Genomic DNA, 14,534 nt, shown 5'->3' with positions numbered 1-14,534 from the left:
AATCAAAAAACATACATATATTTTTATTAGCCCCTTGCCCAGTTGAATATATATTTTCGTTTGATTAAAAAAAATATATATTCTTGTTTGCATTGGATTTTCAATTTTCTTTAGATATATATAAAAAGAGAAAGAGAGAAATATGTACGACATTATACGTCTTTGAAATGTAACGAGAAAACATATTGTATTTTTTTTATAACTGTCCGAGACAGTTGGGAAAACTTGGACAAATGCTCTCCTCTATTACAATCTGACCTACATTGCTTTTAATCTTTTTTATAATTCTTCGCTGTAACTCTATATACACTAGAAATTGTATTTTTTTTACCTGTATTTTTTAACTCATATTATATATATTGTATATACACTTCGATTATATAAGAATAAATTTTCGATTAAAACTAAATTATGAAATTAATTGGAATTTTCTTTTAATTTGAAAATTAAAAATCGCGGGGAAATCAATATTCTCAGAGAAGTTTATTTAGAAATAAAAATTGAAAATAAATCGAAAGAAATAAATAAACAATTTTTTTTCTGATATGGAAAATTACCTTTATCGTGTCGCGAAGTATGGCAATTTCGCGAGTAAGATGCTCGTTTTCGTTGTATAAAACTTCCATCTGCTGCTGCAATTCAATGCTCGGGCCTCGCATCCGCAGCCTCAGCTCCTCCTCCAGTTGCCGAACCATCATGCTTTGTTTCTGCAATCAAAATTCCAATTTTTTATTATAGGACTATTATAATAATAATTGTTTTAATAATTTTAATTCAATTAAAAATAATTTTCAAATTTTTAAAATATTTTTCAATTTCTGTCATTAAATTTTGTCACATATTTTCTCAGGTGTACAATACAATACAAAATTCATTCTATTTTCCCATTTGTTGACAACTAGAAAAATAGTTTTTCCCCTAAGAAAACGTTTTTGAAATAAAATATTTTCATTTGTCGAAGAATATATATGTATAAAGAAAAATCAATAGTACCATTAAAAATATTAAATATTTATCTCCATAAATCTAAAACAATAATAATCCTAGTCCGTGAATATATTAATAAATAGTAAAATTTCATTTCTTTATTTATTTTTTTTGAAAACAAAATTTTTCTGTAACACCTTTCTTCTCTCGACAATTTCTTTTGTAAGTTGAGCATCTTCGATGAATGAGAATAATGCACGCTTTTTATTTACTGCGAGGAAAATCGGAGAAAATGTGAATTTTCAAGAGAACAAAATTTATGACGAGAAAAAGAAGTATCAAAATGGAATATCGTCCATATAGGAGAATATGGGTTTTATTTTCTTTTTTTTCTTTCTCTCTCTCTTTCTCGTTGAGGAAAAATAAATTTACGGAAACTTGATCATACCTACATATATAACAAGGAAAAGTAATATTTCAATTATGTTTTTTTCTTTTTTTTCGGTCATCAGAATAAAATATATGGAATTATTTATTCAGAAGTCAAAATTTAGAGAGGTAAAAAATTATTTTATTCAAATATGTATTTTAGAAATTTGTATAAAATATATATTCAATTTTGGAGTATGTTTGAATTCCGTGATTTGACCTAATTAAACTTCGACAACTTGCCTGTGGTGTGACGTCACATGAGTATGCCACACCCCGCACTGTAAGAGTGAAATAGCCCCCATAACAAAATCATTTCACCCTCTTTCAACGAATCCCGTAAAACTACCCTTTTCACGTGTTTCGTTCACTTTTATTGACATGCATGAAAAAAAAATTCCCTACAAAGAAAAAACGATATTCATAGGTTACAAAATTACGTTTAATGATTATTTTTTCACACTTTTCTTTTTTTTCGTTTTCATGTTTTATTTTTGTTTTTTGGTCTTCTTTTTTTATTCGTGTTTTTTTTATTTTCTTTTTTGATCCTTCATTTTTTTTTATTTTTTTGATTTTCATGTTTTTTTCTACTTTTGTAAATGAAGATTAAAAGTGCTTTTTTGAAATTAAAATTCAGACGAGTATGAAAAAATTTGTTCCTCGAGGGATCAACGCGTGCCAGTTGTTTCTTACCAAGAAAGTTTGTTAATTTTCTCAGTTACTTCGTACTCGAGAAATATATATTCTCATCACAGAGAATTTTCCCACCTGGAGAGAAAAAAAGTCTCTTTTAAATATAATACCCGATTAATGAGGCATGAAACTACTTTTCGTTGGGAATTATGGGACAAATAAATAGATATAACAGAGAACAATTTAAAAAAATCCCATTTTCTTTTTAACTTTTTTTAGGTAAAATATTTTAAATAAAGGGTAGGTAATAACGTGTAATACCGAGTAGTATTTGTGTAATTAAGCGTAGTACTTTGTAATATCCCTGTAATATAAAAGGTAATACTTGTAATAAGTGTAATAAGCGTAATAGGAATTCCATTGTACATATATACTTTCTCGACCAGTAAATCTCCCCTCTTTTTTTTATTTTTCTTAATTTCTTCAAAACCGTAGAGCTTCTAATCTCGCATAGAAAATGTAGAAAGAGTGTCAAGATTGACAGTATATATATATATATAAAAGATAAGTTCCAAACAACCTTAATTGTCATTTATACAAATACATAGAAAATTTGTGTGTGTGTTCCAATGTTTTATGGCGTATAAGAGTAAAACTCGGCGTAAGGAAAAAGCGTCCAGGATTTACGCGATCGTTAATTGGATCTCGTCTTAAGCGGGGCTTCGTTTAAATTCTAGACTCTTATCTTATTCTTTCTTATATTCGTCTTTTGCAAGCCATGAGAGGGTTTTATATATATATATATCACATATAGATCAAATCATCCAGTCGTGTGATATCCCTTGGAGATCAGATTCCACAAGGGAGTTAATCGGGGTTAAACGTTTCAAAACGAGAGTCGTATATACATATACGTGTGCTCATCATCATCCCTCTGTAGTTTCATATGGATTATCGATCCCTAATACTCCATATGGTAGTAAACCTCAATTAGCTCCCATGTTGACGAGAATTCAAATCGAATTGTACTAACCATACAAGGATTCAATTTGTCTTGCATCGAAAAGTCTTCCATATTTACATTCCCCTTGCTTTTAAAATTAAATACAAAAAAAGGGGTATATGCATATGTTATACTGTTTCCACTTTCAAATATTGACAGATTATCCATATTGACCGAAATTTACATCACCGAATAGTAATCCATTTATTGCAGGACTGGATGGTTTCCATTTCAGTTTTTGTACATTTAAAAATTTATTTATTTATTCAATCCCCGTTTATTTATTCCATTATACAAAATACTTCAGTTAGTCGTAAATCAAAATGCATAATAACTATATATGATATATCAAATGTCAATTAAATAATGTAAAATATTTGTCATAAATTGAATTATCGTAAATTACAATAAGTGCCACTTTTAGTATCATTAAAAATATAATAATTGAATTTTCACTATAAAATGACAATTAATAAACGCATTATAAATTTTATGTTATGCAGTAAGATTTAATTTCTATTTTATTTAATAATCATTGTTGATGACTTGTTATTTTATTTTTACAGTGATATAAAACAATAAATCAATGAAAATTTTTAACAATGTTTTCCATCACTTTTGGTATATACTTTTTTTGTTCTATGACGTAGTTTTCATCATGTTTTTTCACAAAGATATAAAAAAACAGATAATCACTCTAAATATACGTATGTGTGTTTTCGATGTGTGTCATTGATTTATTTGAAATGACAGTACAGTGTTAGTAATAAATAAAATTTTGTCACAAATGTAATGAACCAAAACGTAAAGGGAATACGTTCTCTCTTTCTCTCTGTTATGTTGGAATTATTCGGGACATATACGTGTCCAGAATGTGAAATATAAGTTCAAATTAAACGAACTTTAAAATTCCACAGCTATAATACATTAACTCTATGAAAATATTTTATATATGTTTCGATGAATATATCAGGAAAATTTCAAATCATAATAACTGTTCCAAAAGTCACGTTTTATAAAAAATGTAGTGTATATCAATTTGTTGAAATAAAACTTTTAATAGAAAGAAATATTTTTATTACACGGAGAGAAATAGATGGTAAGAACTTATGATCTTAGGATGGTAAAAAGTAGATGTTATCCGGTACTATCAAAGATGTTACAAAAAGTATGGTTATGTTACCCACTGCAATCTAGATAGTAACGGATAGAATCTAGACAGCTGTCCGTATATGTATAAGATCAAATATGGTACCTAGTACTATATTTCTCTCCGTGTATTTCTTTTAGTATATTATTTTATACCCATATATTTGGATAATTTTATATATTTTTTTATATATTTTAATATATTCATTTTCAAAAAGCAGTATAACTTTCAACAATGAAACTTCTTTCATTATAATGTCATGTGTGGGCAACTTCCAAGTGACTTTTCAATAATAATCAAATAAATCGGAGGCGATTTATGTTTGAATAAAGTTCGCCATTGTATTCAATGTGAGTCAAGTCTGGTTACAATGCACTATTAAATGTTATAAACCGAGGGTTATTGTGACCTGAATAATAATATTTGATCTTTATTTCTTCATATATTCACACATAAAGCGTATACCTATATTATGTAGCAAGTCAATCAATTTTAATCATGTCTTTTTCCATAGAGATAAAAGTATTGAAAATTGTATTATTATTGTTATTATTAATATTGTTAATATTATTAGTACTGTTTGTATTTACTTAAAAAGTTATATGAAGATAAACTGTATGTTATATTACGCATACATATGACTTTAAATTGGAGAACTTAATTACTGTTAAGCATAATAAATAATATGTAATCAGCTTGACGCAATGCGCGCTACATAGTGACGAAGTTTTAACCTCACATGAGTACCAATTAAGGCAAATAATTTAGTTAGGTACAATTTAGCGCTCCAATAATATCCGGTGTCGGGCCTCTCGTTCCACTTTAATATACTTACGAGACGCTCCGAAAGGAATTTTTCCCGTTTATTTCTTTTCAAAATCAACATCTTCCAAAATATTCTATTACTGTTTTTTATTTTTCAAGATCGATACATTATTAACTATTAATTATTTAACGAGTAAATAATTGAAGAAATAAAAACAAATATACCTGGATTTAAAACTTTTAAATTGAGGAAGTATTTTTAACTTTCAGCTGATTAGATCTACATCCTTGTTTAAATTTCCTGCTTTGAAATCGGACTATGTAATCTGATTTGAACCAGAAAAGACTCTTCATCTCTTCTATTTTCGTCTCTCAAAATAACAGTTTCCATCTATTTCCATGTCCAAATCGCTAAATCACTTTCTTGTCGCGAAATTTAAGTTTGCAATTAAAATTCAAGTCATTATTTTAATTTTTAAACAATTATTTGGTTTTAATGAATAATGATTTTAGTATCATATAAGTATTTTTAATATTAATTATGAATAATAAAAAACAATAATTGGGTCCGTTTTAACTGAGCGTATATCAAAGAAAAATTGATTTTAAATTAAAAAGCAGACTGGCAGAAAGCAATCGATTAATTAAATTAATTTTTGAAAATTATCACCGGGGTTTGAAGGAAAAACTGCGGGATATCGTGATGTGTAACAAAAGTTTGCATGTTGCGGGTGGTTTTGTACATAGTCTGCCGGCAGAAAGAGAGAGGGGGGGTGATCGACTGGTAATTTCAGACGTGCAAATAGGCTGGGCAGCAGTTTGTCTTGAGACCAATGTGTATTTCTATGTCTGTGTCAGTCTTCACGTTCTCGTGAACGAGCCAAACGGAGGAATAAGAGTCTGGTTGCGAGGAGGTCGACGTACCCAGATCGATCTCTTCCGAGAACCCGTGTGCTTTCCGAGCTTTGCGGCCCTGGTATGTATAGAAGAGGTCACGCTTCCATATATATACATACCTTCAAGCACTTTACCTGTACACTAAGGTCTGGTAGACGTCTCGTGTTTGCAATCTTTGGTTTACCTTCCTTTTCGAACACCCCCTCTCCCACTGATAAGCCTTTCCCGGAAGTAGTTTTTTTAAAAAAAGGAAAAAAAGAAAAATACATTTTTTGCCCCACAACGATCGTTGATTTTTTTTTATTTTTCTCCCTATGATGCGTTTCAAAATAAATTTCATCTCTTTTTATTATCCTATACATCTCATACACGCTACTGAGAAAAATGAAGTTGCTCCACTACTGAAGGAAGATAAGATACTCTGTACAGTTAAGCTTAAAAGCTTTCAGGTCTGCTTACTGACATAACACACAATTTTTCATTTATCCCTTTCTTTGTTGATCTTCTTTTCTTGATATACAATAAGAAATACAGTTTAGATCATTAATATTCTATTTTTCATTTTTGAAAAATTTTATAGGAACAATTTTTTTTATAGAAAAAAAACACGATTTTTTTTTATTTATAAATAAAAAGAAAATGTTAAAAATTGTAAATATACAAATATTGCGAACATGTGAAAATTGTGAGCTTTGATAAACATAAAAATGGAAAAAAATTGGAAAAATCCAGGGGATATAAATGATCCCTTGGGTTTCGTAAATTTCTTATATACGTATACGGGGTTGAATGTCATTCAGTAGTAACATCCACTCGAGTCAGCCAAACTCGTACTCAATTTCCCCCTCAAGGAATTTTATTATTATCAACCTATATCTATACTCATTCATATATGTTCCATTTTTGTTCTATATTTTATCGACTGATTTTATTTTATACATTTGGAAATACTAAAAATTTATATTAAAAAAAAGGTATTTAATAAATATTTTATCAAAAAATTGTTGCTAACAATTAAAAAAATATAAACTGTATTTACTTTATTTGAATTAAATAAATTTTTTTTTACTGTACATTTGGAAATTTGAGCATCATAAAAGAAAGATGAGAAATCGTTTATCACGTAGGGTATATTTCTAAATCGTCTTAAATCGATCATTTAGGCCAGCATCACGGTCCAGATCACTTTCCGTTTCATCTAGCCCAACATTTTCGCCTCCTCTCGTTCAATAGGTTCTTAGAGCTAAAAACCAATAATGCCCTCTCACGAAAGTGGAATCAAAGTAAAACGCAAGGATTTCGAATCGTATATGTGTGTTCACATATGTGTGGATTATATACATCGAAAATGAATTGTGCCTTATTGAAATGCACTAAGTTCCTCCGAGTGTTAAAAAGTTTTCATTATAAAGCATTTTACTTGAATGCAGATGTGGTTCTAAAGATATAACTTAAATTAATTAAATTCAATGTTTGTGATTTTCGTTCAATGAAAAATTTTACTTATAAGATAATAAAATAAAATTGCCATTGCTCGTTTAATTCGAAAATGAGTTTCAAATACGTGCCTAATAGATCTGAAAGTTAAAATCCTTTAGCAGAATTCTCATTTAACAGAATTTCCCTTTTATCAAATTCTGTTAAATAAAAATTCGGTTACATAAAAATCCATAATTATTATATTAAACAAAAGAATAATTATAATTATTATTATCTGGAAAAATAGAAATTAAAAAAACTAGATGCTAATGTGAATTTCATTGAAGCCACAATGCACCAATTAAATGAACAGAAACCACTCTCCTATAATAATTATGACCTTTTCTCTGGCTTTGACAGTTTTTAATCTTTGGAAAATAGAAAGAAAAGATAATTCCACTTCTCTATGTATATAGCATTCGTGTATTCAAACCTAGAGTAAAAGCAGAATATTAATCATGATCCAAAAAAAGGAATTGTGTAAATGTACCTAAAATGGATAATATTGATAAGAGCGAAAAGTAGGTCAATAAAACCACAATAATTATATCGCCTCGTGAATAAATATCAAAATTCGTCAGTTTAAATAACGTAAAAGAATTTAAAAAAAAAATTATTAACTCACATTCTTTACTTTCATATTTTTCTTCTTTTTCCTATTTTTTGATTTCTAATTTTTTCTTTTTTTATTTTTTTTTTCTCTTTCGGAGGGGGGAATTTTTAGTTTTTTGACATTTTCTTAATATGATTCTCTCGGTTTTCTTTGATGTTTCAAATGGCAAAAGGGGAAAAAGTCAGAATGTCGGGGGGATAGGTTTAATTAGTAACTGCGAAAGTTGATTCTTGAAGAAAGTATCCACATAGTATATCCGGAAGTTTCAGATCTCCTACTGAAAGCTTGAGAAGAATGATGGCGGACCAAAGTGGAGGCAGAGGCGTTATCGAGCGGCACCAACTCTCCGTCTTTTTTCCCCCTTCTTTATATATATATGCGCCCACTCATACACTCTGCCAGAAAAAAAAGAGAGACGTTTTTTAACTTTGCCTCCACTTTTATCTTTTCTCTCTTTCACTCTCTTTTTCGTCTCCTGCTCATTCTTTTTATATAGTTGATTTTCTCCTCTCAAATAATTTCATTTCTTTTCTTTTTTTCTTCTTTTCCTTCTCATCGTCCAACATATCATTTAACTGCAGTCTAAATGGATCGAAAATTCCCACAAAGCCACTTGTCTTTAAATCCACATTTTTTTTTATTTCTATTTAAAACAGGCATTTATCATATCTTCAAAATAGATTTTTTTTAAATGCACTTACTTTTAATATTTTATAATTGAAGATAAAATGAGTTGAATTAATTAGGATATCGATATTTATTATTAATTATTAAAAAATTTTTTTCTTAATTTGTTATTCTGTACATCTAATAAAAGTTCCATTTAACGCATTTTATGAGTGGTATATTATATAAATTAATTTTTAACTGAAAATTTTATGACTTTATCAAGTATGACAGGTGATTGATTAATTAAAAAATAGCCATTTTATTTCATAATAATATTGATGGCATTTCATTTGTACGTGATTTTTCTTTCAAGGGTCATCCTGAAAGATCATTAATTGATTTCTCTAATTTACACTTTATATTGATGGTAACATTTCAGTCTCCGGTGGCCTAGATTCGAAATGAAATAGCAAAACGCATCCTGTCTGCAACATTACTCTTCAATTTCCTCTCATGCAATTGCTCTTATATTTCCACGAATTATTACTAAATATGTTAAGGAAATTTCGCCTCTATACTACACTGATGTAAAAAAAATAAAAATATATTTTTATAAAAATAAAAATGTTATAAAAATAATAATTATTATTAATAATCCGCTTGTTAAATATTTTTTTCTTTTAAAAAAAAATTTCATACAATAACATAAAATAAAAATTGAGAAAACGTCGTCAATATAAATTTTGTCTATTTATAAAAATACTTTTAAAACTACTTAAAAAAATGTTTGACGTTGGTAACGATTTAATTTTGTGCGAGTAAGAAAACTACTTAGTAAAAGTGGATGTTGCAGATGCTGTAAAAAAAAAAGAAAATGTATAAAGGTGATGATAAGAGTAGGAGGAAAGACTCTTTGAAAGAGTTATATTAAGTTGGCCTTCCCCTCTCCTAAAAAAACCATCTTTTTATGAAAAACAACAAGAAACACAAGAATTTATTTCAATTTTGAAAAAAAAATTTATTCATTCAGTTTTTTATAATTTTTAAAACACATTAATTTTCATTTCAAATATTGAAAAATTCAAATAATTCTCGAGAGTTTAAAAAATTATATCGGTATATATATATATATTAAACTATGTATTGGAATTTGCAAAGCATTTATACTGACGAACAATTTGACCTGGATGTAACTTTCAAATTTGCCGCCTTCTTCTACCCCTACTTAACCTCATGTAAAGTTAATAATAATAATAGTGATAAAAAGAGAAAAAAAATTATTGTTATTTAATATTATTATAATTATTTAAACACATTGTAAATTAGTTTAAATAATAAAATTTTGTTTTTTAAAAAAAGGAGGAATTAAAAAAAAATTTTGAATTTGAATATTTTTCAAGCCTATTTTCATGAAATAAAGAATATTTTATACAACTTATTTTTGATCCCACCCTAGTGTAAAATGCCTAAATACGTTTTTTAAGTACATGAATCTCTCTCTTTTTTCTCTCTCTTTATGACTCATCGAGAGTTATTTCCTCATTAACGCGCACCACTATAATGGTTTCTAGGCGGATCAAACTAACGTCCATTGTCACGTAATATATATATATATGGGCATTCTATGTGAGATTTTCATTCAACATTTGTTTTGACTATAACAGTTTTTTTCAAAATTTTCATAAAAAATAAGAAACTACGTATTTTTTTATTTCTTTATTTGATAAACATTTTGGAAGTTATGATTTGTATCAAATAAAAAAATTAAAAAATACGTATTTTCTCATTTTTCATAAAAAATTCGAAAAAAATGTTCCAGACAAAAAAAAATTTTTTGAATGAAAATCTCACGTGAAATGCCCCATATACATACTATTTCTCTCCATCAATCTGTCGACCCTGTTGCTATCTTTTACTTTAAATTGGAAATTCGCCAAAAAGCTGATCATTCGTTGAATTTTTCTTGCTCTCGGGACAATTTAATTGACGACTCCGGAAATATTCGATCTAGAGTCTACTTCTAATTTAGAATTAAATACGTACAGACATTGGTCCATTATAGACCGCGAGAGATAAAATAAAATAGTCTCTACTTTCATCTCGTATAAGATATCATATTACCTCGTTGTCACTCTGTGTTTTTATAATATTGTTTTTAAAAAAATTTGGTTTTTAGTTCCCGCGATCGTATTCGCACTAGTGTTTTAATTAAAGAAACAAAGATCAAAAGGGGAGACATTTTTTTTATTCAAATACACAACATTTTATTTTAAATAAAAAAAGAGGCATTCGATTACAGAAAAATTCGTTTTATATTTTAGAAAAAAAACGAGGGTCCTTTTAATTAATGACGAAACTAATTTTTTTTGCGGTTGCAAAAACTTTTACCGCGAGACAAAATGTTTTTCAAAATCGTTATTGTTTCACATTTAAGTAAAAGAAAAACACATTTGAAAATAAGTGGAAACCTTTTGTTTCACAGGTCAATCTCTGATAATGCGAATGACGATAAGAAATACGCAATATTTGTGGAAATACAAAAAAAAAATTTCAAATGACATTACAGTAAAATCTATTTCTATTTCCAGGGCAATTTCTAGAGTGAACCATTTGGTTTTATCACATCTGCAATAAAAACCCTGGAATTCTTCTTAAAAAGGTTCATATTGCGAGAGCAAATTATAAAGTACTTTCCGGTTTTATTAAAGATAGCGGAAACTTGGCTTTAGATTGTAATTTTTAATTATACATACAAAAGTAGATGACATTAAAAAGTAAATGAGAATTATTTTTTTTAATTTCATAGTATTCGAACTTAGTTAAATATTTAAATGAAAGAATTTTTATTTCACCAAATTTCTATTTTACCGAATTTTTATTTAGCTGAATTTCATTTTACGAATTCGGTTTGATAAACATCCGAATTGGTGTGAAATTTGGCTAAATAAAAACTCTTTCGCCTGAGAGTTTGGTTAAATATTAAATATTTGGTTAAAAGGAGCAAATAAATCTTTTGAAAAAAAGTGAATGTTAAAGTGCCCTAAAATGAAAATCTTGTTTCTTTTTTTTAAGATTGGAAATTACCAATATGTGTTTTATGTATATGGCAGGTGTACATGTATTTTACACGTGGATACTAACATCGGTTTATATCGATCGGCCTAAATATAACGAGGTGGATTACCGAGACCCTACGCCACTTGTGTGTTTATAGCTATACACATATATGTATATTCTCTATGTATTATATACATATATGTGTACGTCCGACGCGACCGCATTGTTCTTCATGGTTTAGCTTTGATAAACGTGCTTTTCCTTAACTTGCTTTCCGGCTTTCTTGCCCTTGTTCCCTTCTTTATTTTTAAAAAGGAAAATCAATCAATCTTGAAGTAATCGATTCTGCATGATGGCTTTTCCTTTGAAGTTGACGAAAACTTTTATTAAACTTTCAACTCAACGATTTTCATTATACATTTTTGATAATCACTTTTTTTTTACTTTCACTATTTTTTTTTTAAATTTTTTTGACAAAATTTACTTTAAGGGCATGTTACGATCAGTAAGTTTACGTGATCACATTTGTGAACCCAAGTAGAACTTAATATCAGCTTAATATCGCACTAATATTACAGGGAAGATGCAAAATAATACGGTGTGACATTACAGGTAATATAACAGTAATATTACCTTAATGTTACATGTAATATTTCTTGGATGAGGCGAACATTTTAATATTACTTGTAATATTACGTGCTACTTGGATAAACATTGCGTTGATAGGGAAAAGGGTACAGTGACCGACACCCTGACAGTGAACGACATCAGTTATTAAAAGCGATAATATAAATATAAAAATAACGCGACATTAAAATATACTTCATTGAGATTATAAATTGAATAAAGTGCAATGCAAGTGCAAAAATATTTTTCTTTCTTGAAAAATAATCTCAAACATTCTCATTTTTTATAGTTATGTGACAAATTTTCTGAATGTTAAAATATTACCATAAATTAAACATTTTAATATTATTATTAAAATAATAAATAAAAATGTGCAGGACGCAGAAGATTGATTTTCAAAATAACAGGAGTGACTCTTTTAATACGTCACTTATGTTGTAGGATATATGAATATTTTTTCTTAAAAAGCGCATATAGAAACCTTTTAGCATACGTAGACTATATGGTCTTTTAAAATTTAGCAATGTGTCTACAAGTAAAACGTTGTCTTCATAGCTACCAAGTGTAAACGTGAAAACAAAGGATAAAAAGTTGACGCGAAGAATGAGACGCATGAACTCAAAATCGTGGGTGGATTGTGAGAAGAAAGAATTGAAAGGGTATGTGACAGCTACAAATCTGACATGACGCCAGACATACTGAACTCATGTATAACGATACTTCCTCTCGTGTATATATATACGTAAAAAAACTTACATTTCATTCAATGAGAATATTACTTAATTATGCAAAAATTCGGTCACATTAAAAAATAGTCATTGTTCCTTTTGAAATTTAACTAATTAATTTACGATTTTAATTAATTAAAATCTAAATGAGTTTATAAGATGTAATTAAACGAAAGTCCAATTAAGTTTACAATTTTAAATAAATTAAAGTCTGTTTAAAATTTACTTAATTAATTTAATTAATCGAAAATAAGTTAAATTTTAAGTTTATGTTTATAGTATAAATTTAAAGACTTTTTTGTCATTATTTTTTGTTTTTATTATAAAAAGAGGAGTAAAAAGTTATTTTGAGATTATTTGCGCATTTGAAAATGGAAATTTCAAAACGTTATGATTATTTTGAACTCAAAATATTTTTCTCATTTTTTACATATTTTATGACCTACTTTAACATTAGCGTATACGGTCGATGCTTTAAGTTTGCCCGCGAGAGAAGAGTTGAAAATGTTCTCTTGTCGTCTATACTTTATTTCACGCGAAATGGAAGAGAGTGAGTGAGAGAGAGAGAGACTTCATTCTTTTGCGGGATCCAGTTCCAGTTTTCATGAGCGCGACTAGGTAATGGAAGATTTACTCAGTTATTTTTAGAAAACGGCTGCTGATCGTTCTTAAGACCTATCTCTTTCTAACGCGATACATATGTGCATGTATTTATACTTTTTTCTTCAAATTCAAGTTCAAATAATAATAATATTTATTATATTTTTACGTAATATTATACTCTAATATAATTAATTATTATCTTTTTTTACTCAAATAAATAGTTGATCGAATTTATTTTTAAGCGAGTTTTATTATTGAGTTATTAGGGGAAAAAATTTAATGTGGAATGTTTTGAGAAAAGGAATGCGTTTAATGTATTCCAATGAAATGCAATTATTTTCATAATTTTATTTATTGATTAAATCAACTACGATTAATTGAAGTAATAAAAAAATGTATTTCATACTAAAAAACAACAAGAAATTTTAATTGTTTATATTATTAAACAGCCATATGTTTATGGATATGTAATGAACAAAAAAGTGATGGACTGAAGAAAATACAGGCAATTTGCCAAGAAATTCTTTCCGTTTAGATGCAATGATTCATTCATCTTCAGCCAACCCACTAATAAATATCATTGGCATGTGTGGGGGGCTGTGTATACAATTGTATGTATGCTGTATATATATATATATTACCAGCATTGCTGAATAAATCTTTTCTGAGCACTAAACGATCATGATGATTGGATACCAAAAGTAACTGAGATTGCTTTTGTATACAAAATCCAAGTACTTTTAAAAAACATTCTTTTCAATAAAATCGATTTCGACAAAAAGGTAATCACATTATTTCTTTCATAATATATCGTGAAGAATTTAATTGCTCTCTATTGTATTTGGATGAATTTATACCACATATATATTTCTCGTCATCAAGAAATTGTTTTTCGATAACTAGAATTTAGGTCATCAGGTATGGTTCTAATTCGAAAAGGCATTAGCCAAAATCAAAATCGATTTTAGTTTCATTTTTTGATCTTTTGGCAGAAAATCATTTTTTTAAATTTAT

The 14,534-nt window shown here is 28.0% G+C and overlaps 2 protein-coding genes across 5 annotated transcripts in view; one reads left to right on the top strand and one right to left on the bottom strand.

The window, feature by feature from the left end:
- LOC127283475 (ELKS/Rab6-interacting/CAST family member 1) overlaps window positions 1–14,534 on the bottom strand; it is a 57,633-nt gene that overhangs the window by 40,111 nt on the left and 2,988 nt on the right. For all 4 annotated transcript variants that reach the window (XM_051308388.1, XM_051308389.1, XM_051308386.1 and 1 more), the window contains exon 2: window positions 558–707. In XM_051308388.1, coding sequence (XP_051164345.1) covers window positions 558–707 — 150 coding nt within the window. The remainder of the gene's footprint in view (window positions 1–557; window positions 708–14,534) is intronic.
- LOC127283183 (hydrocephalus-inducing protein-like) overlaps window positions 5,681–14,534 on the top strand; it is a 54,042-nt gene continuing 45,188 nt past the window's right edge. Inside the window, exon 1 of the mRNA XM_051307891.1 lies at window positions 5,681–5,883. The gene's annotated coding sequence lies outside the window, so the exon portion shown is untranslated. The remainder of the gene's footprint in view (window positions 5,884–14,534) is intronic.

This window comes from Leptopilina boulardi, unplaced genomic scaffold, assembly GCF_019393585.1.
Source record: "Leptopilina boulardi isolate dan_hultmark-lab unplaced genomic scaffold, ZJU_Lbou_2.1 LbouV2_31, whole genome shotgun sequence".
NCBI lineage: Eukaryota > Metazoa > Arthropoda > Insecta > Hymenoptera > Figitidae > Leptopilina > Leptopilina boulardi.
Note: the sequence above shows the minus strand (reverse complement) of the source record. Positions and strands in the feature narration are given on the sequence as shown.